A 24,597-nucleotide genomic window follows, 5' to 3' on the forward strand; every position below is an offset into this window, starting at 1 on the left:
GTTTTTGGAGTTGCCATGTGAGCTTTTTTCCCGTTGCCATCTTGGTTTTGGAAGTCGGCATCTTGGTTTTGGAAGTCGCCATGATGGTTTTGGAAGTCGCCATCTTGGTTTTGGAAATCGGCAGGTTTTGGAAGTCGCCATCTTAGATTTGGAAGTCGGCATGTTGGTTTTGGAAGTCGCCATCTTGGTTTTGGAAGTCGCCATGATGGTTTTGGAAGTCGCCATGATGGTTTTGGAAGTCGCCATCTTGGTTTTGGAAGTCGGTATGTTGGTTTTGGAAGTCGCCATCTTGGTTTTGGAAGTCGGTATGTTGGTTTTGGAAGTCGCCATCTTGGTTTTGGAAGTCAGCATGTTGGTTTTGGAAGTCGCCATCTTGGTTTTGGAAGTTGCCATCATGGTTTTGGAAGTCGGTATGTAGGTTTTGGAAGTTGCCATCTTGGTTTTGGAAGTTGCCATCTTGGTTTTGGAAGTTGCCATGATGGTTTTGGAAGTCGGTATGTTGGTTTTGGAAGTTGCCATCTTGGTTTTGGAAGTCGGTATGTTGGTTTTGGAAGTCGCCATCTTGGTTTTGGAAGTCGGTATGTTGGTTTTGGAAGTCGCCATCTTGGTTTTGGAAGTCAGCATGTTGGTTTTGGAAGTCGCCATCTTGGTTTTGGAAGTTGCCATCATGGTTTTGGAAGTCGGTATGTAGGTTTTGGAAGTTGCCATCTTGGTTTTGGAAGTTGCCATCTTGGTTTTGGAAGTTGCCATGATGGTTTTGGAAGTCGGTATGTTGGTTTTGGAAGTTGCCATCTTGGTTTTGGAAGTCGGTATGTTGGTTTTGGAAGTCGCCATCTTGGTTTTGGAAGTCAGCAAGTTGGTTTTGGAAGTCGCCATCTTGGTTTTGGAAGTTGCCATGATGGTTTTGGAAGTCGGTATGTTGGTTTTGGAAGTTGCCATCTTGGTTTTGGAAGTTGCCATCTTGGTTTTGGAAGTTGCCATGATGGTTTTGGAAGTCGGTATGTTGGTTTTGGAAGTTGCCATCTTGGTTTTGGAAGTCGGTATGTTGGTTTTGGAAGTCGCCATCTTGGTTTTGGAAGTCGCTTGTTGGTTTTGGAAGTCGCCATGATGGTTTTGGAAGTCGCCATCTTGGTTTTGGAAGTCGGCAGGTTTTGGAAGTCGCCATCTTGGTTTTGGAAGTCGTCATGTTAGGTTTTTTTTCCGTTGACTTCTTGGTTTTTGGGAGTTGCCATGTTGGGGTTTTCTTCCGTTGCGTCTTGGTTTTGGAAGTCGCCATGATGGTTTTTGTCGAGTCAAACGTGTAGACTTTCTAGCAGAAATAAGATAAATAGAAAGTAAAACATAAAATAGGAACGGACAGGTGGGTCGTAAGCAAAGTAATTGAAAACGGAACCGGAAATAACCACGGGGCGCACTTAAGAGGGGAGGAGCAAACGCCGCAAGCAAAAAAAAAGAGAGAGTACAAAGCAGATGATCTGCGGCAATAACGGGGCATCGACAAGTCCGGAGAGGCAGCCGGTAAGAGGCAAATTCTGAACGCTGACTGACTGACTTTCACTTTCACCGCCAGTGTGGGAGCGTCAGCGACGTCATGGGGCTCCGCAGCGCGCTCACTCACTTGTGCAGGGGTGAATTGGTTGGGACAGATATCGTTGGGGTTAAATGGGGAGTTTGTCTTAGGTTGATTGTCTGGTGTCTCGTTATATTGTTTGCAATGTACATGTTGGTGGAAGCACAGCTGGGGATCTGTAGGTGGTGAAGGTAGGTTTTGTGCACGGGTGCAAATTGGAAAGATTTCTTTGCTGGCATATTTGAAATGGGGGTTTTCTGTTTTCCCTCCAAAGGTTTTTCACCTCTTTCGTTGCCGTATGGCGCGAATGAAAATGACTGCAGTGGCTTGATTCCAGAATAAAAGGAGAAAGAAAAAAGGAAGAAGTTTGTCGTCATTCTGAGTGAAACCCGTTTAAATCCGGGTAGATGCACCAATCCCTATCAAGTGGGGAGGCGGATAGGTCCAAAGCCATAACTTGACAGTTTTGGAAGTCGCCATCTTGGTTTTGGAAATCGGCAGGTTTTGGAAGTCGCCATCTTAGATTTGGAAGTCGGCATGTTGGTTTTGGAAGTCGCCATCTTGGTTTTGGAAGTTGCCATGATGGTTTTGGAAGTCGGTATGTTGGTTTTGGAAGTTGCCATCTTGGTTTTGGAAGTTGCCATCTTGGTTTTGGAAGTTGCCATGATGGTTTTGGAAGTCGGTATGTTGGTTTTGGAAGTTGCCATCTTGGTTTTGGAAGTCGGTATGTTGGTTTTGGAAGTCGCCATCTTGGTTTTGGAAGTCGCTTGTTGGTTTTGGAAGTCGCCATGATGGTTTTGGAAGTCGCCATCTTGGTTTTGGAAGTCGGCAGGTTTTGGAAGTCGCCATCTTGGTTTTGGAAGTCGTCATGTTAGGTTTTTTTTCCGTTGACTTCTTGGTTTTTGGGAGTTGCCATGTTGGGGTTTTCTTCCGTTGCGTCTTGGTTTTGGAAGTCGCCATGATGGTTTTTGTCGAGTCAAACGTGTAGACTTTCTAGCAGAAATAAGATAAATAGAAAGTAAAACATAAAATAGGAACGGACAGGTGGGTCGTAAGCAAAGTAATTGAAAACGGAACCGGAAATAACCACGGGGCGCACTTAAGAGGGGAGGAGCAAACGCCGCAAGCAAAAAAAAAGAGAGAGTACAAAGCAGATGATCTGCGGCAATAACGGGGCATCGACAAGTCCGGAGAGGCAGCCGGTAAGAGGCAAATTCTGAACGCTGACTGACTGACTTTCACTTTCACCGCCAGTGTGGGAGCGTCAGCGACGTCATGGGGCTCCGCAGCGCGCTCACTCACTTGTGCAGGGGTGAATTGGTTGGGACAGATATCGTTGGGGTTAAATGGGGAGTTTGTCTTAGGTTGATTGTCTGGTGTCTCGTTATATTGTTTGCAATGTACATGTTGGTGGAAGCACAGCTGGGGATCTGTAGGTGGTGAAGGTAGGTTTTGTGCACGGGTGCAAATTGGAAAGATTTCTTTGCTGGCATATTTGAAATGGGGGTTTTCTGTTTTCCCTCCAAAGGTTTTTCACCTCTTTCGTTGCCGTATGGCGCGAATGAAAATGACTGCAGTGGCTTGATTCCAGAATAAAAGGAGAAAGAAAAAAGGAAGAAGTTTGTCGTCATTCTGAGTGAAACCCGTTTAAATCCGGGTAGATGCACCAATCCCTATCAAGTGGGGAGGCGGATAGGTCCAAAGCCATAACTTGACAGTGAAAAACCGCGGACCAAAAACAGGAAAGTCTGGAAAACCAGGAAAAGGAAATCTGGGAGCTTTGAGCTGGAACAGCAGAAGAAATAAACTGGAATCCTGGCAAAAGAAGACAATCAAGTGGAACGATAAAGCATTGAAGTAGTACTTACCTTCTCAACTGGAGTCAACGACGGAGCGGATTCAAGTATGATGGATCAAGCTATGGAGAAATCAGTTGAGCAACTCAAGGTCGAGCGAACTACAGCGAAAAGATTATTTACACGTCTGGTCAACAGCATTACCAGGACCTACAAAGACATGTCTGAAAAGGAGCTCAGAGACAGTTTCAATAATGTCATAAAAGAGGCTGAGAAAGTCATGGGCGCAAATGAAGATGTGGAGACTGCATCCATTGCGGAACTGGAGTCGGAGCTGGAGGCTGGTGAAGATGCTGTGTTAACTAAACAGCAGCAAGCCGACATAGCAAAGACTTGCAACGAGTGTGATGGGAAGCTAAAGGAGGTCAAAAGTCTGATTCAGGAGGCACTTTGGGATAACTTCGGGGATGTTGAATTGTCAACATCATTGCAGGCAGCAGAGGAAGTGGGTGACCGTGCTGCTGATGCGCGGCCCGATGGTAGCCAGGAGGCATACGACTTCATGCTCGACCACCTGCAACGACTGGTAAGGACTGCAAAGGAGGTGTACAGTCGGTGGAAACGATGGATCCCACCAAGTGTGCAAAAGGACTTTCAGAGCCGCGTGAAGAGGCTGGAGCTCCTCCTTCCCAAGCTGATTTCCAGGAAGGCTGACTACATACAGGATAGGAAAGAGGAGGAGGGGGAAAGACCACTTGGGCCCACGCCGGCCACCATCAGACTGAAACCTATAGCCCTGCCAAAGTTCACTGGGAATAAACGTGACTTCCACAGGTGGAAAAAGGACTGGGAAGCGCTCCAGAAGCAAGGTGAGCCGACCGGTTCAAGAGAAGTGAGAAAGTTTCAACTACTGGACAGTCTTGACGATAAAATCGCAAGAGACCTTCGCCTGACCAGCTATAACACGGCAGGTGACATTTTCCGTGTCCTAGAGAACCGCTATGGCAATAAAATTGCTATTGCTATTGACATAGTGGAGGAGTTGCAGAGAATGCCAGCTGCCAGAAGTCATCAGCCACGGAAAATTGTGGAATTAATCCAAACTGTGGAGAAGGCACTTCAAGATTTGAGCGACCTTGGGGACACAGGTGCGATCAAAAATCCGCTGGTGACGAAATCAATAGAAAGTAAACTTCCAGAAATTCTGAAGAAGGAATGGCTTGTCTATGTCGCTGACAGGAGAAACGCAGTGGCAGCAGAGAATCGTTTTGACAGTCTCTTGGCATTCCTCAAAGGGCAAGAGAGCATATATGAGCAGCTCGAGCAGCTAAGAGAGGAGGAGCCAAGTAGGAAAGAGACCAGAACCGAGCCAAGATATGCCAGAACCAAGTCTACCAAATCAGAAGATGACCATTTTGGGTGTGTAGTCTGTGGTGACGGAAAGCACAAGAAAAAACTCTACTTTTGCAACCAGTTTCGTGCGCTAAAGCTAACGGAGAAGAAGGCTGCAGTGAGAAAGTTGGGAGCATGCAGGAGGTGCCTTGAAGTACATGAGGACGCTTCATGCTGCAAAACTGACTTTCTATGTAAAAATCAAGTCTGCAGAGAGGAGCAAGCTCCTGGGCATCATTTCTATCTGTGCCCAAATGCTGCAGCGAGAAAAAGCATCGGAGAGAACGAGCACAGATTCGGCCCGGAGAGGGAAAAAACCAGGAGGAAACATACAAAAGAGCAAGAGGAGTTCTTCAACAAGCTTTCCCCAGAATTGGCAAAGCAATGTCGGGATGTGTTCTCCAACACTGCGTCAAGAGCTTTCAGTACTAGGAAGGATACACCAAGCCTTCTTGTGGAAAGTGGACTGCAAGAGCTACCAGTGCTTATGATGCTCCTCGAGGTCACAGCAAATGCTGGACAAAAGATCGGGACATTAATTGATTTGGCTTCGGACACAAATTATATAACCCACAAGACAGCAAGCGAACTGAACCTCAGGAGTGAGGAAATTACACTTGTCGTCCATGGAGTTGGAGGGATGACAGTTCGTGTGGAGACGAAGCGTTACCTTCTAAGGATCCGAGTGAAGACTCCCAAGGGCACTCTCAAACCCCATCAATTGCTTTGTTATGGACTAGACAGCATAGCAAATGTCCACAAAAATGTGACACCAGAACAGCTGCACAAGTTTTTCCCAGGGATTCCACTGGATGAACTTGTGAGACCCAAAGAGGTACATTTGCTCATAAGCCACAGAGAAGGACAATTGGCTCCTCAAAGAGTCAAAGCTGTTGGAGACCTCGTACTGTGGGACGGACCTCTTGGAAAGACGGTTGGCGGAACGCATCCTGACCTCTTTGAGGGGCTCACTGTATCAGCCCACATGTCCAAGACTCATTTCGCGAGGTCAATGAGAGCAGCAGCTGTGAAGTATGAGGAACTCACTGGCAGGATCCCTGAGACCCCTCTACGAAACAAAGAGGCTAGCGCCAAGTTTCAGGAGTCAAGTACGTCAACCACCAAGAAAGATTTCCTTGAATGGTGGAAATGGGATAGTATTGGTGCAGCATGTGAGCCGAGATGCGGGGGTTGCCGCTGCGGGAAATGCCAGCCAGGCGGCAAAGAGATGACTCTTGCTGAGGAGAGGGAGGTCGAAATAATGAAGGAAGGCCTAACCTATGTCAAAGGCGATAGCCACAGCGAAGAACCACATTGGCACTCCAGGTATCCTTGGTTAGAGGATCCAGCCTCTCTGCCTGACAACAAAAGGACAGTCGAGGCTACATTTCTGAGAACAGAAAAGCAGCTAGCCAAGGAACCGGAATGGAAGGTTGCCTATACGGCTCAAGTTCATGACATGGTTGAGCGAGGGGCGGCAATCAAATTGTCTAAGGAGGCAATAAACAACTGGAAAGGACCAGTATGGTATGTGAGTCACCTTATTGCTCCTAACCCACACTCTGTCACGACCCCAGTGAGACTTGTGTGGAACAGCAGCCAGAAGTGCAGAGGTGTGAGCCTGAATGACCTACTGATGAAAGGTCCAGACGTCCTCAACCAGATTCGCGCTGTCCTGCTCAGATTCAGGTGTGGAGTACATGCTGCCCTGGGTGATATAAAAAAGATGTACAACTCTGTTTGGTTGGAGGATCGAGAAGTACACCTGCATAGATTCCTCTGGCGAGACTCAGAAGATGAAGAGCTGGCGGAATATGCAATCACAAGAGTAAACATTGGAGACAAGCCAGCGGGGTGCATCGCACAGCTGGCAATGCGTGAGACTGCAAACCTCGCACCTTTCATCCACCTCAACGTGGAGCGGCAGGTGCTCGAGGAGGACAGCTACGTCGATGACATTCTCACATCCCACAATGACCTTGACAAGCTTAAAACCATCACAGCAAATGTGAAGCATATCCTGCTAGCTGGAGGGTTCAAGCTCAAGCCTTGGGTCTTTTCTGGGCAAAGTGGGAGGACTGGTTGGAAGGATGAGCCGGAGAAGGCCAAGACGAAGACGTTGGTCCTGCCAAACCAAAGGAGTGATGATGACAATAAGGCGCTCGGCCTGGGCTACATGGTAGAAGAGGACAAGCTCCATGTCATGACCGCAATCAATTTCTCGAAGAGAAAGAAAAAGATGAGAAGCGGCCACGACCTTCACCAAGAACAGGTCAGAGATCAGATGCCAAATCCCCTTACGCGGAGAGAACTGCTCAGCCAAGTTTCAGGTCTGTATGACCCAGTCGGCCTGGTAACTCCTGCTAAGCAAAAAGGAGCTATACTTGTGCGAAGGGCGTTCCAAGAGGCGAAGAATGGAAAATGTCCAATCAAAGACACATGGGACATAGCACTCTCAGAGGACCTCAGGGAAGACGCGATTAGGCTCTTCGAAGAATACATTCAACTTGGCAAAGTCATGTTCACCAGAGCACTAACGCCTCCATGCTATGTTGATAAACCCTGGGCAATCACATTCTCAGATGGAAGCGAGCATACGTATGGAGCAGTGATGTATCTAAGATGGAACTCGAACCAAGGCCCAATGGCTACGCTGGTGGAGTCCAAAGCAAAATTAACTCCCTTGGACTGTAAAGGTGATGCTGTGAAAGCAGAGATTTGTGGAGCAGTGTTTGCCTCGCGGCTGAAGAAGTACTTTGAGCTGCACAGCCGAATCCAGATTGGAAAGTGGTACCATCTCCTCGATAGCCAAACAGTTCTTGGTGCAGTACAACGAGAAAGCTACGGCTATCAGACTTTCTTTGCGAATAGGATTGGGGAAATTCAGGACGGGACAGGGATTCAAGACTGGTGGTGGATCCCTGGGCAGCAAAACATCGCTGACATAATAACCAGAGGGGCCAGCCCTCAAGACTTGGATGAGGACTCAGAGTGGCAAAATGGGCCAGAGTTTCTGAAGTTACCAGTCAGTGAGTGGCCAATCAAATCGGCCAAAGAACTAGCGAGCGCTGCCAGAGAAAGCGTCAACAAGTTGCAAAAGAAGGCATTTGCTGCTGTGACGAGAGCCAAGGCAAAGGAAGCTGAGTCAGACCAACACCAAGCAGTAACTGAACGAAGAAGACCACCTGCAGGATCAGCCATCCTAGGCCTTGTGGATGCCAAGCAGTTCAGTAGCTTGACTAAACTGGTCAAAACAATTGCATGGATCTGGAGAGCAGCAAAAAAGTTCATTGGACGAAATAAAGCCGCAAAGAGCTCAAAGTGGGAGGCAGTTTCTTCGAGAGGAGTTGTCTCGGTAAAGGAACGAGAAGATGCCCTGAGAGACATCTTTCTTGCGGCGCAAGAAGGCACAACCTTCCCAAGCACCACGACAGACAGACTAGTAGTCTATAAAGAGGAACACTCCGGGCTTTTAGTTTGCGGTGGCCGAGTGCAAATCTTCAAAGAAGATCAATTAGGAGTCCCTATCTTACCCTATAACACATGGGTGTCCACACTGCTTGCTCGGGAGGCCCACCAAGAGAGTCATGATGGAGTGGCTGGAACCCTGCTCAAGATGAGAGGGAGGGCATGGGTCATACGAGGCCGAAGGATTGCCCAAAAGGTTGTTGATGGCTGCATAATCTGCAAAAAGGCAAAGGCAAGGAAATGTCAACAAGTAATGGGTGACTTGCCGCCGGAACGAACAGAACCTGCTGCGCCATTCAAGTTCACGACCATAGACCTCTTCGGACCGTACCAAGTCAAAGATGACGTGAAGAAGAGAGTGAGACTAAAGGTCTGGGGTGTGGTCTTCTGCTGCATGGCCAGTAGAGCTATCCACACAGAGTTGGTAAACACACTATCAACAGAAGGGTTCCTGATGGCCTACCAAAGGTTCACGGCGATCAGGGGGCATCCAAGGAAGATCTGGACAGATCCAGGCACCAATTTCATTGGAGCTAAACAAGTCTTGGAGGAGCTTTACAGATTTCTGGATGGCTTGAACAAACCAGCCTTGCAGGAGAACGCAGCAAAAAATGGGACTGAGTGGATGTGGAAAATCCACCCAGCCGATTCTCCACACAGAAATGGTGCTGCAGAAGCTGCTGTACGCATCGTAAAGAGAGCACTCCAGATTCTTGGAAAGGGGTCGGAGCTCACATACAGTGAGTTCCAGACAACTCTTCACATCGCAGCCAACCTGGCAAATGAGCGCCCAATTGACGCCAGAGTACAGAGCCGGGAAGACTGTATCCAGTACATCACACCCAACACGCTCCTTCTTGGGCGGGCATCTCAAACTGGGGATGTCCAAACATTTGACTTTGCTAGCTACCCCTACAAGAGACTAAGAGCAATGCAGTCAGAGGTGACCAAGTTCTGGAAGCATTGGAGCCAACTTGCTGGTCCCAACTTATTCGTGCGGAGCAAGTGGCATACTACAGAAAGAAATGTTGCTGTTGGGGACGTTGTCTGGCTAAGTGACCAAAATGCGCTAAGAGGGCAGTTCAAGCTTGGAAGGGTCATCAGTACGAATCCAGACAGTAAAGGCATCGTGAGGGACGTCAATGTCAGAATCTTCCCAAGCTACAATGTTCCTGTGACGAGACCAACAAGGGAAGCAAGAGCAAGTCATCCGACCGTGAGCAAGCAGAACGGGAAGATCCAGGCTACCATCCTTCACAGAGACGTCAGGCGGTTGGTTGTCTTACTACCTGCTGAAGAACAGGACAACATCTCCGGAAGATGAGAGCTGAACTGGAGCAACAAAGTTTGCCTTTTTAAAGTTGGCGATCTTCACAGTGGTTCCATGGGAAGATCGAGTGGGAGGTGTCGAGTCAAACGTGTAGACTTTCTAGCAGAAATAAGATAAATAGAAAGTAAAACATAAAATAGGAACGGACAGGTGGGTCGTAAGCAAAGTAATTGAAAACGGAACCGGAAATAACCACGGGGCGCACTTAAGAGGGGAGGAGCAAACGCCGCAAGCAAAAAAAAAGAGAGAGTACAAAGCAGATGATCTGCGGCAATAACGGGGCATCGACAAGTCCGGAGAGGCAGCCGGTAAGAGGCAAATTCTGAACGCTGACTGACTGACTTTCACTTTCACCGCCAGTGTGGGAGCATCAGCGACGTCATGGGGCTCCGCAGCGCGCTCACTCACTTGTGCAGGGGTGAATTGGTTGGGACAGATATCGTTGGGGTTAAATGGGGAGTTTGTCTTAGGTTGATTGTCTGGTGTCTCGTTATATTGTTTGCAATGTACATGTTGGTGGAAGCACAGCTGGGGATCTGTAGGTGGTGAAGGTAGGTTTTGTGCACGGGTGCAAATTGGAAAGATTTCTTTGCTGGCATATTTGAAATGGGGGTTTTCTGTTTTCCCTCCAAAGGTTTTTCACCTCTTTCGTTGCCGTATGGCGCGAATGAAAATGACTGCAGTGGCTTGATTCCAGAATAAAAGGAGAAAGAAAAAAGGAAGAAGTTTGTCGTCATTCTGAGTGAAACCCGTTTAAATCCGGGTAGATGCACCAATCCCTATCAAGTGGGGAGGCGGATAGGTCCAAAGCCATAACTTGACAGTTTTGGAAGTCGCCATCTTGGTTTTGGAAATCGGCAGGTTTTGGAAGTCGCCATCTTAGATTTGGAAGTCGGCATGTTGGTTTTGGAAGTCGCCATCTTGGTTTTGGAAGTCGCCATGATGGTTTTGGAAGTCGCCATGATGGTTTTGGAAGTCGCCATCTTGGTTTTGGAAGTCGGTATGTTGGTTTTGGAAGTCGCCATCTTGGTTTTGGAAGTCGGTATGTTGGTTTTGGAAGTCGCCATCTTGGTTTTGGAAGTCAGCATGTTGGTTTTGGAAGTCGCCATCTTGGTTTTGGAAGTTGCCATCATGGTTTTGGAAGTCGGTATGTAGGTTTTGGAAGTTGCCATCTTGGTTTTGGAAGTTGCCATCTTGGTTTTGGAAGTTGCCATGATGGTTTTGGAAGTCGGTATGTTGGTTTTGGAAGTTGCCATCTTGGTTTTGGAAGTCGGTATGTTGGTTTTGGAAGTCGCCATCTTGGTTTTGGAAGTCAGCAAGTTGGTTTTGGAAGTCGCCATCTTGGTTTTGGAAGTTGCCATGATGGTTTTGGAAGTCGGTATGTTGGTTTTGGAAGTTGCCATCTTGGTTTTGGAAGTTGCCATCTTGGTTTTGGAAGTTGCCATGATGGTTTTGGAAGTCGGTATGTTGGTTTTGGAAGTTGCCATCTTGGTTTTGGAAGTCGGTATGTTGGTTTTGGAAGTCGCCATCTTGGTTTTGGAAGTCGCTTGTTGGTTTTGGAAGTCGCCATGATGGTTTTGGAAGTCGCCATCTTGGTTTTGGAAGTCGGCAGGTTTTGGAAGTCGCCATCTTGGTTTTGGAAGTCGTCATGTTAGGTTTTTTTTCCGTTGACTTCTTGGTTTTTGGGAGTTGCCATGTTGGGGTTTTCTTCCGTTGCGTCTTGGTTTTGTAACCAGGAGTACAAACCAACCCTATTATACTGACTGTTTTATGCACCCACATGCAGGTTTCATGACTCCAGAGGAGAGGAAGGTGTTTGAGAACATTCGTTCTCCTCACCTGAAGTACTGGATTCCCGTCGTCTGGTTCTCCAACTTGGCGTCTAAAGCTCGACAGGAAGGACGCATCCAGGACAGCATCGACCTGCAGAACCTTCTCAACGTGACTCTGAACATGTTATATTCTGTCAAAAAAAGAATGTTTAGACATTTAGAGAAACAGGATCCCTTCCTGTAGAGGAGTAAAAAGTACTACATGTACCTCTGAGATGTAGTACCATAACAAGTACTTTATGTACCTCTGAGATGTAGTACAGTAAAGAGTACAACATGTACCTCTGAGATGTAGGACATACAAAATCATGGAAGTGTCTCATTAGATGAAAGAGATATCCTGTCAATTAGAAAATGTCTCTAAAGGGCCCGCCCACACACACACACACACACACACACACACACACACACACACACACACACACACACACACACACACACACACACACAACAAACACAAACACACACACACTTGAGACTCGTTAGTAGACGTGAAGGTAACGTGACACCGTGTGTTGTGGGTGAACATGTTTGTTTCTGTCTCAGGAGATGAATCACTTCAGGACTTGGTGTTCCACTCTGTTCGGATACGACTGGGTCGGCGTGCCGCTGGTTTACACACAGGCCGGTTCCTCTCTGTTCTACCACGTCACATTCACATCATATTCACATCACACAGGCCGGTTCCTCTCTGTTCTACCACGTCACATTCACATCATATTCACATCACACAGGCCGGTTCCTCTCTGTTACATTATGTTCACATCTGTCTCACCATCTGATCCATCCTCCTCCATCGTTACTGTAACTGAATCAGAGCTCTGAACCGCCCACACAGGGAGAGCGAGGGATGAACCCTGAACAATCTCTCTCTCTCTCTTTCTCTCTCTTCAGGTCGTCACTCTCGCCGTCTACACCTTTTTCTTCGCTTGTCTGATTGGACGCCAGTTCCTGGACCCTGCCCAGTCCCACCCGGGACACGACCTCGACCTCTACGTCCCCGTCTTCACGCTGCTGCAGTTCTTCTTCTACTCCGGCTGGCTGAAGGTGGAGCGAGTACTTTATTATCTAAACAAGTACTTTATTATCTAAACATAACCAAGTACTTTATTATCTAAACAAGTACTTTATTATCTAAACATAACCAAGTACTTTATTATCTAAACAAGTACTTTATTATCTAAACAAGTACTTTATTATCTCAACATAACCAAGTACTTTATTATCTAAACAAGTACTTTATTATCTAAACATAACCAAGTACTTTATTATCTAAACAAGTACTTTATTATCTAAACAAGTACTTTATTATCCAAACATAACCAAGTACTTTATTATCTAAACAAGTACTTTACTATCTAAACATAACCAAGTACTTTATTATCTAAACAAGTACTTTATTATCTAAACAAGTACTTTATTATCTAAACATAACCAAGTACTTTATTATCTAAACAAGTACTTTATTATCTAAACAAGTACTTTATTATCCAAACATAACCAAGTACTTTATTATCTAAACAAGTACTTTATTATCTAAACATAACCAAGTACTTTATTATCTAAACAAGTACTTTATTATCTAAACAAGTACTTTATTATCTAAACATAACCAAGTACTTTATTATCTAAACAAGTACTTTATTATCTAAACAAGTACTTTATTATCCAAACATAACCAAGTACTTTTATTATCTAAACAAGTACTTGTATTATCTAAACATAAACAAGTACTTTTATTATCTAAACAAGTACTTTTATTATCTAAGCAAGTACTTTTATTATCTAAACATAAACAAGTACTTTTATTATCTAAACAAGTACTTTTATTATCTAAACATAAACAAGTACTTTTATTATCTAAACAAGTACTTTTATTATCTAAACATAAACAAGTACTTTCATTATCATTAACAAGTACTTTTATTATCTAAACATAAACAAGTACTTTTATTATCTAAACAAGTACTTGTATTATCTAAACATAAACAAGTACTTTTATTATCTAAACATAAACACATACTTGTATTATCTAAACATAACTGAGTACTTTTATTATCTAAATACAAACAAGTACTTTGTTTTACTTTTTGTTGTCTAAACATCACCAAGTACTTTTGTTGACTAAACATCACCAAGTACTTTTGTTGACTAAACATCACCAAGTACTTTTGTTGACTAAACATCGAGTATTAGTTTTGTTCCCTAAACATAACAAAGTACTTATTTTGCCTAAACCTAACCAAGTACTAGGTTCCTGAACACAACCCAGTGGCTTTGTTCTGACTTCCTGTCTGCGGCCACAAGCCCGTTGGTTCCCACTGAAGTACATCTTTAAAGAATACCTCTCAGTGACTGAACTCGCGATGTGATTGGTTGCTTGCGGTCAGGTGGCCGAGCAGCTGATCAACCCGTTCGGGGAAGACGACGACGACTTTGAAGCGAACTGGATCATCGACAGGAACCTTCAGGTCGGCAGCCAATCACAGCGCTCAGAGCAGGCTCTGGAAGTACCGCAGTGAAGTAGCTTCCACTGGTGGAAGAAGCATTAATACAGCAAGATACTACTCATAGTACTTTAGACTTCTAGACATGATGTTCCTGTGCAACAAAACTGCATCGTGAATTACATCTCAAGCGAAACGTATTTTGTACATTCCATTCCATCTGATGTCCGATAAGTTTCAGCTCCTCAACTCAACTACTCTTGTTGCCTTAACCGAATACTAAGTATAATACTACGTAGTAGTTTTATTGACTAAATATAAACAAGTACCTTTGTGGCTTAAAAACATCCAATTATTTGTGTTGTCTCAACATAACCAAGTAGTACTTTTCTATCCTAAACATCACCAAGTTGAGTAAAGAAAACCAGGTACTTTTTAAACAAGTAATTTTGTTGAGTAAACTCGTAAGTGGATTTTGGATTTTTGCAGAAAATACTAGTTTAAAAGAAATTAAAAAACATTGATTTCCAAAGTAAAATGCTGACTAATTCCTGGGTTTTAGGACTGGTTCCTTTCATCGTGGTCACTTCCTGTTCACCTCTGTCTCCAGGTGTCTCTGCTGGCGGTGGACGAGATGCACATGAACCTGCCTCACATGACCAAAGACATGTACTGGAACGACTGCGAGGCGCGCCCGCCGTACACGCTGGCCGCCGCCGACTACTGCATCCCATCGTTCCTCGGCTCCACCACCGACATGGGGTCAACACGACGCACACGTCTTACACATTACACATCTCAATCAAGGTCGCCGATTGGTGGAAACCAATGACGTAACCCTCTGTGGTCGTTACACGGGGAGCTAGCCAGCGTAGCCAGCGTAGCCCTCTAGAGGGCGCACTCTTCCCATCGTTATGTAAATCTTTTTTTATCCAACGTCTCTTCCAGACTCTCTGACATCCTGCAGGTCGATGAGGACATTAGCGACGGTCGTCCACGCCAACAGGAGAATTCTTTGGCTTGGCGCCAAGAGTCGGTAATACTGCGTTTTTTTATAATTCTGTTTTTAATCAAGGAAACATGTTTGTCAGTCAGTAAGCAGGTTATGACGGATAACTACTTGACAGATATCAGTGGAATATAATCTAAAATGTCATTAGGTCATTAATCAAGGATGGCTTGAATGTGTGGTTGGCACAACTTCATAGTCCATTTATAATGCGCCAAGTCATTTCTTTACAATAATTGATGTAGTTTTTAATTCCTCAATATTTTCTCGGACAGCTTTCATACATTCTTTGACAAATTTAGTGCAAAAAATATTAGGATGATCAAAAAATTATGATTTTTTTGGCAGCCAAATAAGGGACTCTTCAATGAATTCAGCCAGAAACCCTAAATTAATCATGCAAATGCAACCAAATGTAGATGACCTTGTGCACATAGATGCAGATTGATAAACATTATACAAACTAAACTTTGGAGGAGCATTGGTGCTCTCTGGACTGTAGTCTTTTGTTCTTTCTTTGAACAAAATCCTGAACGGACAAACGGTCTTCCATTTGGAAAGAATATTTAAACTTTTTCTACGATCATAACTTTGGATGTTTTGCAGGTTCTGGGTCGAGTCCGGCGGCTGCTGAGTGTTCAGGAGCCGCCTGAACTCCGACCTCCTCGACCCATCTTCAAACGGCACAGCAGTGACGCAACAGGAAGCTTCTTCCCCGACTTCAGGTTTAGTATTGCTCGATTTTAAGCACTAACGTACCGTTAGTACCCATTATTGGTTGGTTTAAAAAGCATTTTTGATTGTATTAACAGTTAACAGTCTTTCATGTTATTATCCTTCAATCCATCCAGGGTCAATCCTTGTCCAAAGCCTATGGACCTGAGCTCTGCTGCCTTGGACACTTTATCCACCTTAAGGGAGGTCAGCAGCAACCCTCCGTCTCCTGAAAGCCTGCCCTCTACTGGTTTCCCCCGACTCGTCGTCAGTCCGCCGTTGTCCGGTGACAACTGTCACAACGTGGATTTTTCTGGCAACAACGAAGCAGCAAAACCTCAGAATGGACTGGATTCTTCCCCCACTGAGGAGGCCACAGGCTTGGATAATTCAAGGTATTTCAGTGGCATCACTTCTGACTTTGTGGTCCTTGTTTGTTCAACTCTGGCCGTAATGAAACCATTTTGCCGCTGGTTGGAGAATATGGGATTACCAATATGACAAGCAATCACAGTTGGTCTTAGATTTGGCAATAATCTCTTTTAAATTGTATAATCCTACCCTCCCCTGTAGTCTGAGTCCTTCTTTGTATTTCCAGGACCGGCTCCTTGGTTTGTTGTTCCCCCACTCAGTTGGGACCCAAGGAATTCCGTTGGACAAATCACCCACCGACCCGGCCACGGGGGCGCCAGTTCTCCCTCCAGTTCTCCAGGCAGTCGTCAAAAGCGTCGGTCCGAAGCCTGCCGAGCCCCAAGGCTTTGGGAAGGCGAAGACGAGGCCTGGCTCGCTTCCAATCCCGACGAGCAACCGGTCCACCTGCCAACACACTGCAGTTGCCCGACCCCGAGTACGACCAGGACTTCCAGGGAGTGGCAGGGACCGAGGACGACGAGAGGGAAGGAACCAACAACGGTGAAGCGAGCAAAAACCACGACTCCCAGTTGCAGAGCTCGGAGAACAAATGAGGGCCACTGAGACGGTCACATGGTACTATGAATCAGAGCTGGTGATGACATTTAACCCAACAAGAAAAGAGGAAATATCCAACCTCTGAAGGAATGTTTAGAAGCCTGGAGTTTGGGTGTACCACTTATTGCCGGCTTACTCACTGGAGACAAACCAATGAATGCAAAAGACACAAAAGAATCCAAATACTGGGATCAACTGTTAAGCTCAGGAAATGAGCAACTTAGGCAAAGATGGGAAGAGCAAACTGTCAACCACCATATGAATGCTCAACAAGAAAAAGAAGCCCTTTTCATTCCTTAATATGTTCTTCATGGAAGAATAACTCAACACAAACTGGAAGACGTGAAATTAGCCACCAAGACTTGAATGTATTGACTTTTGAGAAAGGTTGGGAGGTTTTCCCGCTCACTTCGATGCATTTAGCTGTTTTTAGGATGCTGTCTGGTTGCCATTAGAGGAACAGCAGCTGAACACACTTCAGTTTTTGGATCCAACATGCAACTGTGGTAACTGCTGATTAAATAAAGTACTGAGGATTACTGACTCCCCTTCAAAGGTTACTAGAAGAAAGGCTTTCATGGCACAACATCTTTTGTGATAGCAGTTTGTCTGTTTTTGTAAATGTAACTGAAGTAATGAATATACAGGAACGGTTGCTGCTGCTGAATCACCAAAAATTGTACTTTTGTTAAATAATGCGTGACTGATTCGTAGAAAGTAGTACATTTGAAGAATAGTGTCACCAAGGCCATAATCAACAGTTCAGCCAGAAAAAGATGACTACCGTAAGAACAATGCTTCTAGCTAGTTACAAAACAAGTACAATTTGTGTTGGTGCCTTTACAATAATTGTATAGTTTTATTATTGATGATACAGTTATCAGCTATGAACCGATAACGATGAGTTAGAGTTAGACCGGGTGTTTCGCAAAGGCAAAGCCAACCCGGTCCTGTCCTCTGTCGAAGATGCTGTAGAACTCGGTCAGAAATACATCTCCCAGAATCCACAGGGGGCCTTCGGGGGAAACAATGTCCACTGCCTGGAAACCACTGAAACAGAACTCCTTGTCGCCGAGCATCTCCTGGAGACAGAGAGACGGACTTTTGAAAACAACATTTTAAGTATCACACATTACGGCCATAGAACGGCCATAGAACGGCCATTCTCATGCAGGTCAATGTAGCAGAAACCCTTTAGAACACCCCGAAACCTTTTGCACCACACGACTTGATTCCGACCCGACGTGTTAACAAGTATTCCTTGCTCGTATTTGACACTAAAACACACAAACAGCTGCAGAACAAAGTACGGACAGGAAGACTCACCTTCTTAACGTATTGCTCGGCAGTCAGTGTATATTCTGTTCTTCCGAGGACGAACGTCACATGAGGCAAACTGGACATCCTGGCGCAGTCAATGAGGAACTGGAACAACCCAAAAAAAAGGTTAAAAGGTCAAATGAGATCATATGTTTACACATTTCTGCATCTATCTGTCTAAGATTGAAGAGAAGGGTCTCGTGAGATTTAGATCACACAACTCAATTAGGGGGTTTAACCTCTCCTATGTTTGTGGGCGTGGCTCCGATCAGCTGGTGGAGGTTGATGATGTCAGCGGTCGGCCCCGTTATGAGGGAGGTTCCAGTGTCGACGATCGCCTGGCAACCACGAGGACATAGGGTAATGGCCCCCTGCACCGCGATACTGAAGGATACACAGATATCATAATGCGGCATGTTTTCTTTTCTGTTTTGCTCTTTCACTTTATTTACAGAGTGACTGCACCTTTCTCTAATAATCTGATTTGGACTGCCATCTACTGGTTGTTGCATTTACTACACAACATATGAATTGTGACCCCACACAACTGTGATGTTGGATGTGGTCCAAGGGGCCACTAAAACCAAGAAAACATAAAAAAAGACCAGCACTTGTTAGTAGATGGTCAGGACCTCGACTTGGGGTAAATATTACAGTTACAATGAATTAACGAATTACTCAGAAACCTTTCCATCTTAATTTGCCAGTAGCCCTTAGTAGTCACAGGAAGCCAGTTGATTGGTCCGCTGTACAACGCTTCGTCTTTTCCTCCTAGCAACAGTTCACCTTCTAGGGTGCCGCTGCTTGTTGTCCTGCAGGGACAAAAATCACAAATGCAATTCACAAACTGGAATTTATTCTTTGTTTATTCTCTGTTTTATGGCCCTGAAACTCTTTCTTGTCAATCCACTGTGTCTTCTGGACCCTCTGATTCCTGTGAAATCCTTGAAATCTCTGCAACTCCTAAATTTCTCTGGATCTTAAGACCAAATATCTCAAACCATGTCCAACCAAAACATTCCACCAATGAATTCACTCTGCTGGCATTCTTGCGATCCTTCAAGAACCCTGGGACCTCGGACTCTAGAAATATTGGATTCCTCTCTGGAACTACCCAAAAACCCTTACACTACCTTGGACCCCTTAGGAACCGCTGAACAGGACCATCCTAAGAATGGGGAGACTCCTGGTTCCTTCCCTAAAGAATGCGCTAAATCTTTGTGAACCTCTGAACCTTTGGGTGCTCCATGAACCCTGGAACTCTTGAGCTCTTCAGACTCTCCTGAGAAACTAGGGACACCTGTGCATCACCTGAAACCCAGTGGGACGACCTGGAACAGGTAGAAACAACAAGATGTTCTCCTAACTCCAATGGACCCTAAACGGGTTGTACTGGTGAGTTATGGCATTGGTCTGGAACTAAGGAGGTTGCACCTGCTGAGGAAGAAGGAGAAGATCGGCTCCTCCACCACCTTCTGCGCCAACATGTTGTCAAAAACGGGGTTTCCAAGGATCTCTGCCAGGTAGGGGTAACCCATCCCCAGAACGCCGTCAAACTTCGATCTCACAAACGCAGAACCGGGCTCATAGACCGACTCCCCGAACTCCTGGTTCAGGGCGGTGAGACTCCCGACCTGGAACCGAAGAGGAACTGTTAAAGAACGTTTCTTCAACTTCTTTAATTTAACCTTTTTACTTTTCTTGTTTTACTGAACTGTATCACCCAGTCAACTTCCTGTGTGTACTAATACACCCTGTCAATTTACTGTGTGTACTAATACACCCTATCAACTCCATGTGTGTATTAATACACCCAGTCAACTTCCTGTGTGTACTAATACACCAGTCAACTTTCTGTGTGTATTAATGCACCCAGTCAACTTCCTGTGTGTATTAATACACACACTCAATTTCCTGTGTGTATTAATACACCCTGTCATCGTTTTGTGTGTATTAATATACCCAGTCAACTTCCTATGTGTACTAATACACCCAGTCAACCAACTTCCTGTGTGTATTAATACACCCTGGCATCGTTTTGTGTGTACAATTACACCCTTTCAATTTCCTGTGTGTACTAATACACCCTATCAACTCCATGTGTGTAATAATACACCCTGTCAATGTCCTGTGTGTATTAATACCCCCAGTCAACTTCCTGTGTACTAATACACCCAGTCAACTTCCTGTGTACTAATACCCCCAGTCAACTTCCTGTGTACTAATACACAGGATAAATGAAGCAACTCTGATTCAGTGCATCTTCACCTTGAATGTCTGGATCCATTCAGGCAATAAATATGATTGTGTGGAACTTCAACATGATCCAAAGAAAATGTATTTTTTATATTGTGAGATTTGTTTTTTCGTTGGGCTTTCCTTCCTTCCTTCCTTCCTTTCCTTTCCTTTCCTTTTGCATCTAATTCAGGGGTTTTGAACCGTGTTTCCTAGATCGCGACACACTGAAGGTTAATTACACCTTCAGCATCTCTGAAAAGGAATCTTTGGGACCAAAGATGGTTTAATCTTCAGGTACCAGGACTGTTGTGTACTGTGGATCAATCAGGATCAATCAGGATCCATCAGGATCCATCAGGATCACTGTAACGTTAGCGTGGCTCGTAGAGACCTTCAGCGTCTCTCGGGCCATGACCCCCAGCAGGTGTCCGGATCCGTAGTGGATCCCAAACGTCCGACCGTCATGACGGAACGAAGTGGACTCAAAGGCCTTGAAACGCCTGTGTGACGCTGAAAACACACACACACACACACACACACACACACACACACACACACACACACACACACACACACACACACACACACACACACACAGACCTTGAACTTCTTATCACAGTCAGGGACACACTCAACTCTCCTGTCATGACGACCTGACCCACTGTACACACATTGTCGTGTGTAGAGTTGTGTAGGGTTATGTAGAGTTGTGTAGTGTTGTGTAGAGTTGTGTAGAGTAGTGTAGGGTTGTGTAGAGTAGTGTATAGTAGTGTAGAGTAGTGTAGAGTTGTGTAGGGTTGTGTAGAGTTGTGTAGAGTAGTGTAGGGTTGTGTAGAGTAGTGTATAGTAGTGTAGAGTTGTGTAGAGTAGTGTATAGTAGTGTAGAGTAGTGTAGAGTTGTGTAGAGTAGTGTAGAGTTGTGTAGAGTAGTGTATAGTAGTGTAGAGTAGTGTAGAGTTGTGTAGAGTTGTGTAGAGTAGTGTAGAGTTGTGTAGAGTAGTGTATAGTAGTGTAGAGTAGTGTAGAGTTGTGTAGAGTAGTGTAGGGTTGTGTAGAGTAGTGTATAGTAGTGTAGGGTTGTGTAGAGTAGTGTATAGTAGTGTAGAGTAGTGTAGAGTTGTGTAGAGTAGTGTAGAGTAGTGTAGAGTTGTGTAGAGTAGTGTATAGTAGTGTAGAGTAGTGTAGAGTTGTGTAGAGTAGTGTAGGGTTGTGTAGAGTAGTGTATAGTAGTGTAGAGTAGTGTAGAGTTGTGTAGAGTAGTGTAGAGTTGTGTAGAGTAGTGTATAGTAGTGTAGAGTTGTGTAGGGTTGTGTAAGGTTGTGTAGAGTTGTGTATAGTTGTGTAGAGTAGTGTAAGGTTGTGTAGAGTTATGTATGGTTGTGTAGAGTTGTGTAGGGTTGTGTAGGGTTATGTAGAGTTGTGTAAGCTTGTGTAGATTTGTGTAGGGTTGTGTAGTGTTGTGTAGGGTTGTGTAGTGTTATGTAGAGTAGTGTAGAGTTGTGTAGAGTTGTGTAGTGTTGTGTAGGGTTGTGTAGTGTTATGTAGAGTTGTGTAGGGTTGTGTAGAGTTGTGTAGGGTTGTGTAGGGTTATGTAGAGTTGTGTAAGCCTGTGTAGAGTTGTGTAGGGTTGTGTAGGGTTGTGTAGAGTTGTGTGGAGTAGTGTAGAGTAGTGTAGAGTTGTGTAGGGTTGTGTAGAGTAGTGTAGAGTTGTGTAGGGTTGTGTATGGTTGTGTAGAGTTGTGTAGGGTTGTGTAGGGTTGTGTAGAGTTGTGTAGGGTTGTGTAGGGTTGTGTAGAGTTGTGTGGAGTAGTGTAGAGTTGTGTAGGGTTGTGTAGAGTTGTGTATAGTAGTGTAGAGTTGTGTAAGGTTGTGTAAGGTTGTGTAGGGTTGTGTAGAGTAGTGTAGAGTTGTGTATAGTAGTGTAGAGTTGTGTAAGGTTGTGTAGGGTTGTGTAGACTTGTGTATAGTAGTGTAGGGTTGTGTAGAGTAGTGTATAGTTGTGTAGGGTTGTGTAGAGTAGTGTAGAGTTGTGTATAGTAGTGTAGGGTTGTGTAGAGTAGTGTAGAGTTGTGTATAGTAGTGTAGGGTTGTGTAGAGTTGTGTATAGTAGTGTAGAGTTGTGTAGTGTTATGTAGAGTAGTGTAGAGTTGTGTATAGTAGTGTAGGGTTGTGTAGAGTAGTGTGGAGTTGTGTAGTGTTATGTAGACTAGTGTAGAGTTGTGTATGGTTGTGTAGGGTTGTGTATAGTAGTGTAGAGTTGTGTAGGGTTGTGTAGAGTTGTGTAAAGTAGTATAGGATTGTGTAGAGTTGTGTAGAGTTGTGTAGGGTTGTGTATAGTAGTGTAGAGTTGTGTAGGGTTGTGTAGAGTTGTGTATAGTAGTGTAGGGTTGTGTATAGTAGTGTAGGATTGTGTAGAGTTGTGTAGAGTTGTGTAGGGTTGTGTATAGTAGTGTATAGTAGTGTAGGGTTTTGTAGAGTTGTGTATAGTAGTGTAGGGTTGTGTAGAGTTGTGTAGAGTTGTGTAGGGTTGTGTATAGTAGTGTATAGTAGTGTAGGGTTTTGTAGAGTTGTGTATAGTAGTGTAGGATTGTGTAGAGTTGTGTAGAGTTGTGTAGGGTTGTGTATAGTAGTGTATAGTAGTGTAGGGTTGTGTAGAGTTGTGTATAGTAGTGTAGGGTTGTGTAGAGTTGTGCAAAGTAGTATAGGATTGTGTAGAGTTGTGTAGAGTTGTGTAGGGTTGTGTATAGTAGTGTAGAGTTGTGTAGGGTTGTGTAGAGTTGTGTAGTACCACAGGCTTGGCTGACGCAGTAGGTCGACGGCACCCAGAGGTCGGAAGAGCCGGTGTCGAAAACCACAGAGAAGTTCTGCGCCGGAGTCCCCAAAGAGATTTCACCGTAATACTGAGCCTGACACACAACAGACACACAATGTGACTCTGAGCTGAATGGATTCAATAGACTTCTAAACAACCAGAGGAGTCGCCCCCTGGTGGTCAGGAGAGCGAATGCAGCTTCATCACATGAAGCATAGACTTCTATAGAACCAGAGGAGTCGCCCCCTGGTGGTCAGGAGAGAGAATGCAGCTTTAACACATGAAGCATAGACTTCTATACAACCAGAGGAGTCGCCCCCTGGTGGTCAGGAGAGAGAATGCTTACGTCCATGAAGTTGTAGATCTTCTCGCTGGAGCGTCCGAGCCGCAGTGACTGCGTGCCGAGGGGGAAGCACTGGGCGTAGCGCCGGTTGAACATGTCGGGGCGGTGTTCCTTCAGGAACTCCTCCAGCACGCCGTCGCCTCGCAGCTGTGAGCGAACCGAACGCACCCGCTTCAGAGGAACCCTGGGGGGAGAGGATTTAACTTGTAGTGTTTTTTAAGTGATGGTTAAACATTCTGGGAAAAACGCTCATTCGCTTCCTTGCCGGGAGATGAGAAGATTGTTAGCTTAGCTTAGCACAAAGACTGGAAACAGGGGGAAACTGTTAGCCTGGTTCTGTCCAGCGCCTCAATAGCTCACTGATCAACGTCTCGTTTATTTAATCTGTCTATAAACTGAACTGTAAAAACAACTTCAATCATCTCATCCAACTCAAAAAATATCTAACTATTCCTTTAAAAGTTGAGAATTTTCTCTGAATACTTTACATTTTCTGGAGTAAAACAAAACTTTAACTGAGAATAAAAGACAATTGTGAGTGAAAATCCAAAAATTGTGGGAATGTTTCTTTTGGGATCACGAGTGTGAATGTTTGTAATGATCTGACTCGACTAAAGCAGAAAGTAGTTGTACACAGGTGTGTGTATTTGTACACACAGGTGTGTGTGTTTGTACACACAGGTGTGTGTTTCCTACCTGACCATGGCCGAGCTGGTCCATGTCCACAGCAGCAGCAGCAGCAGCAGCTTCAACATGTTGGTCTGCGAGTCCGTCAGACTGGTGACGGCCGACGGAGAGGAGTCCTTATTAGAGTGTGTGTGTGTGTGTGTGTGTGTGTGTGTGTGTGTGTGTGTGTGTGTGTGTGTGTGTGACAGCAGAGACATTATCTGATCAATAAAATAAAATAGAAATCAGACAATATGTCAATATTTTAGTGAATTTCCGCACTGCTTTTCATCCACCGAGGAAGTCCATGAGATGCAGTTAAAAGCCCCAGAAAAGTGAGTAAGTCAAAATCACATAAAAATCTCAGTATTTAGAATTTTTGAGAAACATTTTTGTCTTTTCTCGTGAATTTCCGGCTTAAATCTCGTAAATCCTGAGATTTTTTCTAAATATATGTATTTTAATACATATATATATTTATAAATCTCAGTATTTCTTTATACATATTTAGTATTTTGTTGACCTAGTGCCTCTGTCACACATCTTCATACAGTATTTAGTACATGAAGTATTTATTTCCCTCTAAACCTCTCATGGAGTATTTCCTCAGCGATACTACACGTGAGTACTGATCAGCTGAGTTTGTGTACTTTCAGTCGCGTTGACTCGGTCGCCTCGACCTCGTGAGACA

At 44.8% G+C, this 24,597-nt stretch overlaps 2 protein-coding genes across 2 annotated transcripts in view; one reads left to right on the top strand and one right to left on the bottom strand.

The window, feature by feature from the left end:
* The window catches only part of LOC306752047 (bestrophin-4-like), a 23,050-nt gene extending 6,051 nt beyond the window's left edge, over positions 1–16,999 (top strand). The window contains exons 6-14 of the mRNA XM_079235740.1: positions 11,343–11,497; positions 11,935–12,012; positions 12,283–12,435; positions 13,779–13,859; positions 14,446–14,597; positions 14,784–14,871; positions 15,451–15,569; positions 15,696–15,953; positions 16,157–16,999. Coding sequence (XP_079091866.1) covers positions 11,343–11,497; positions 11,935–12,012; positions 12,283–12,435; positions 13,779–13,859; positions 14,446–14,597; positions 14,784–14,871; positions 15,451–15,569; positions 15,696–15,953; positions 16,157–16,523 — 1,451 coding nt within the window. The 3' untranslated portion in view covers positions 16,524–16,999. The remainder of the gene's footprint in view (positions 1–11,342; positions 11,498–11,934; positions 12,013–12,282; positions 12,436–13,778; positions 13,860–14,445; positions 14,598–14,783; positions 14,872–15,450; positions 15,570–15,695; positions 15,954–16,156) is intronic.
* A 439-nt stretch (positions 17,000–17,438) lies between these two features.
* nots (nothepsin) lies at positions 17,439–23,995 on the bottom strand (the record flags this gene model as incomplete). The annotated part of the gene is made up of 9 exons (XM_079236380.1): positions 17,439–17,609; positions 17,854–17,952; positions 18,087–18,231; positions 18,534–18,659; positions 19,282–19,481; positions 20,477–20,595; positions 22,874–22,991; positions 23,244–23,424; positions 23,937–23,995. 9 exons carry the CDS (start codon positions 23,993–23,995, stop codon positions 17,439–17,441), a joined length of 1,218 nt encoding a protein of 405 aa, XP_079092506.1.
* Positions 23,996–24,597: the final 602 nt, after the last annotated feature.

Source organism: Taurulus bubalis, assembly GCF_910589615.1.
Source record: "Taurulus bubalis genome assembly, chromosome: 20".
In the NCBI taxonomy this organism is placed as follows: domain Eukaryota; kingdom Metazoa; phylum Chordata; class Actinopteri; order Perciformes; family Cottidae; genus Taurulus; species Taurulus bubalis.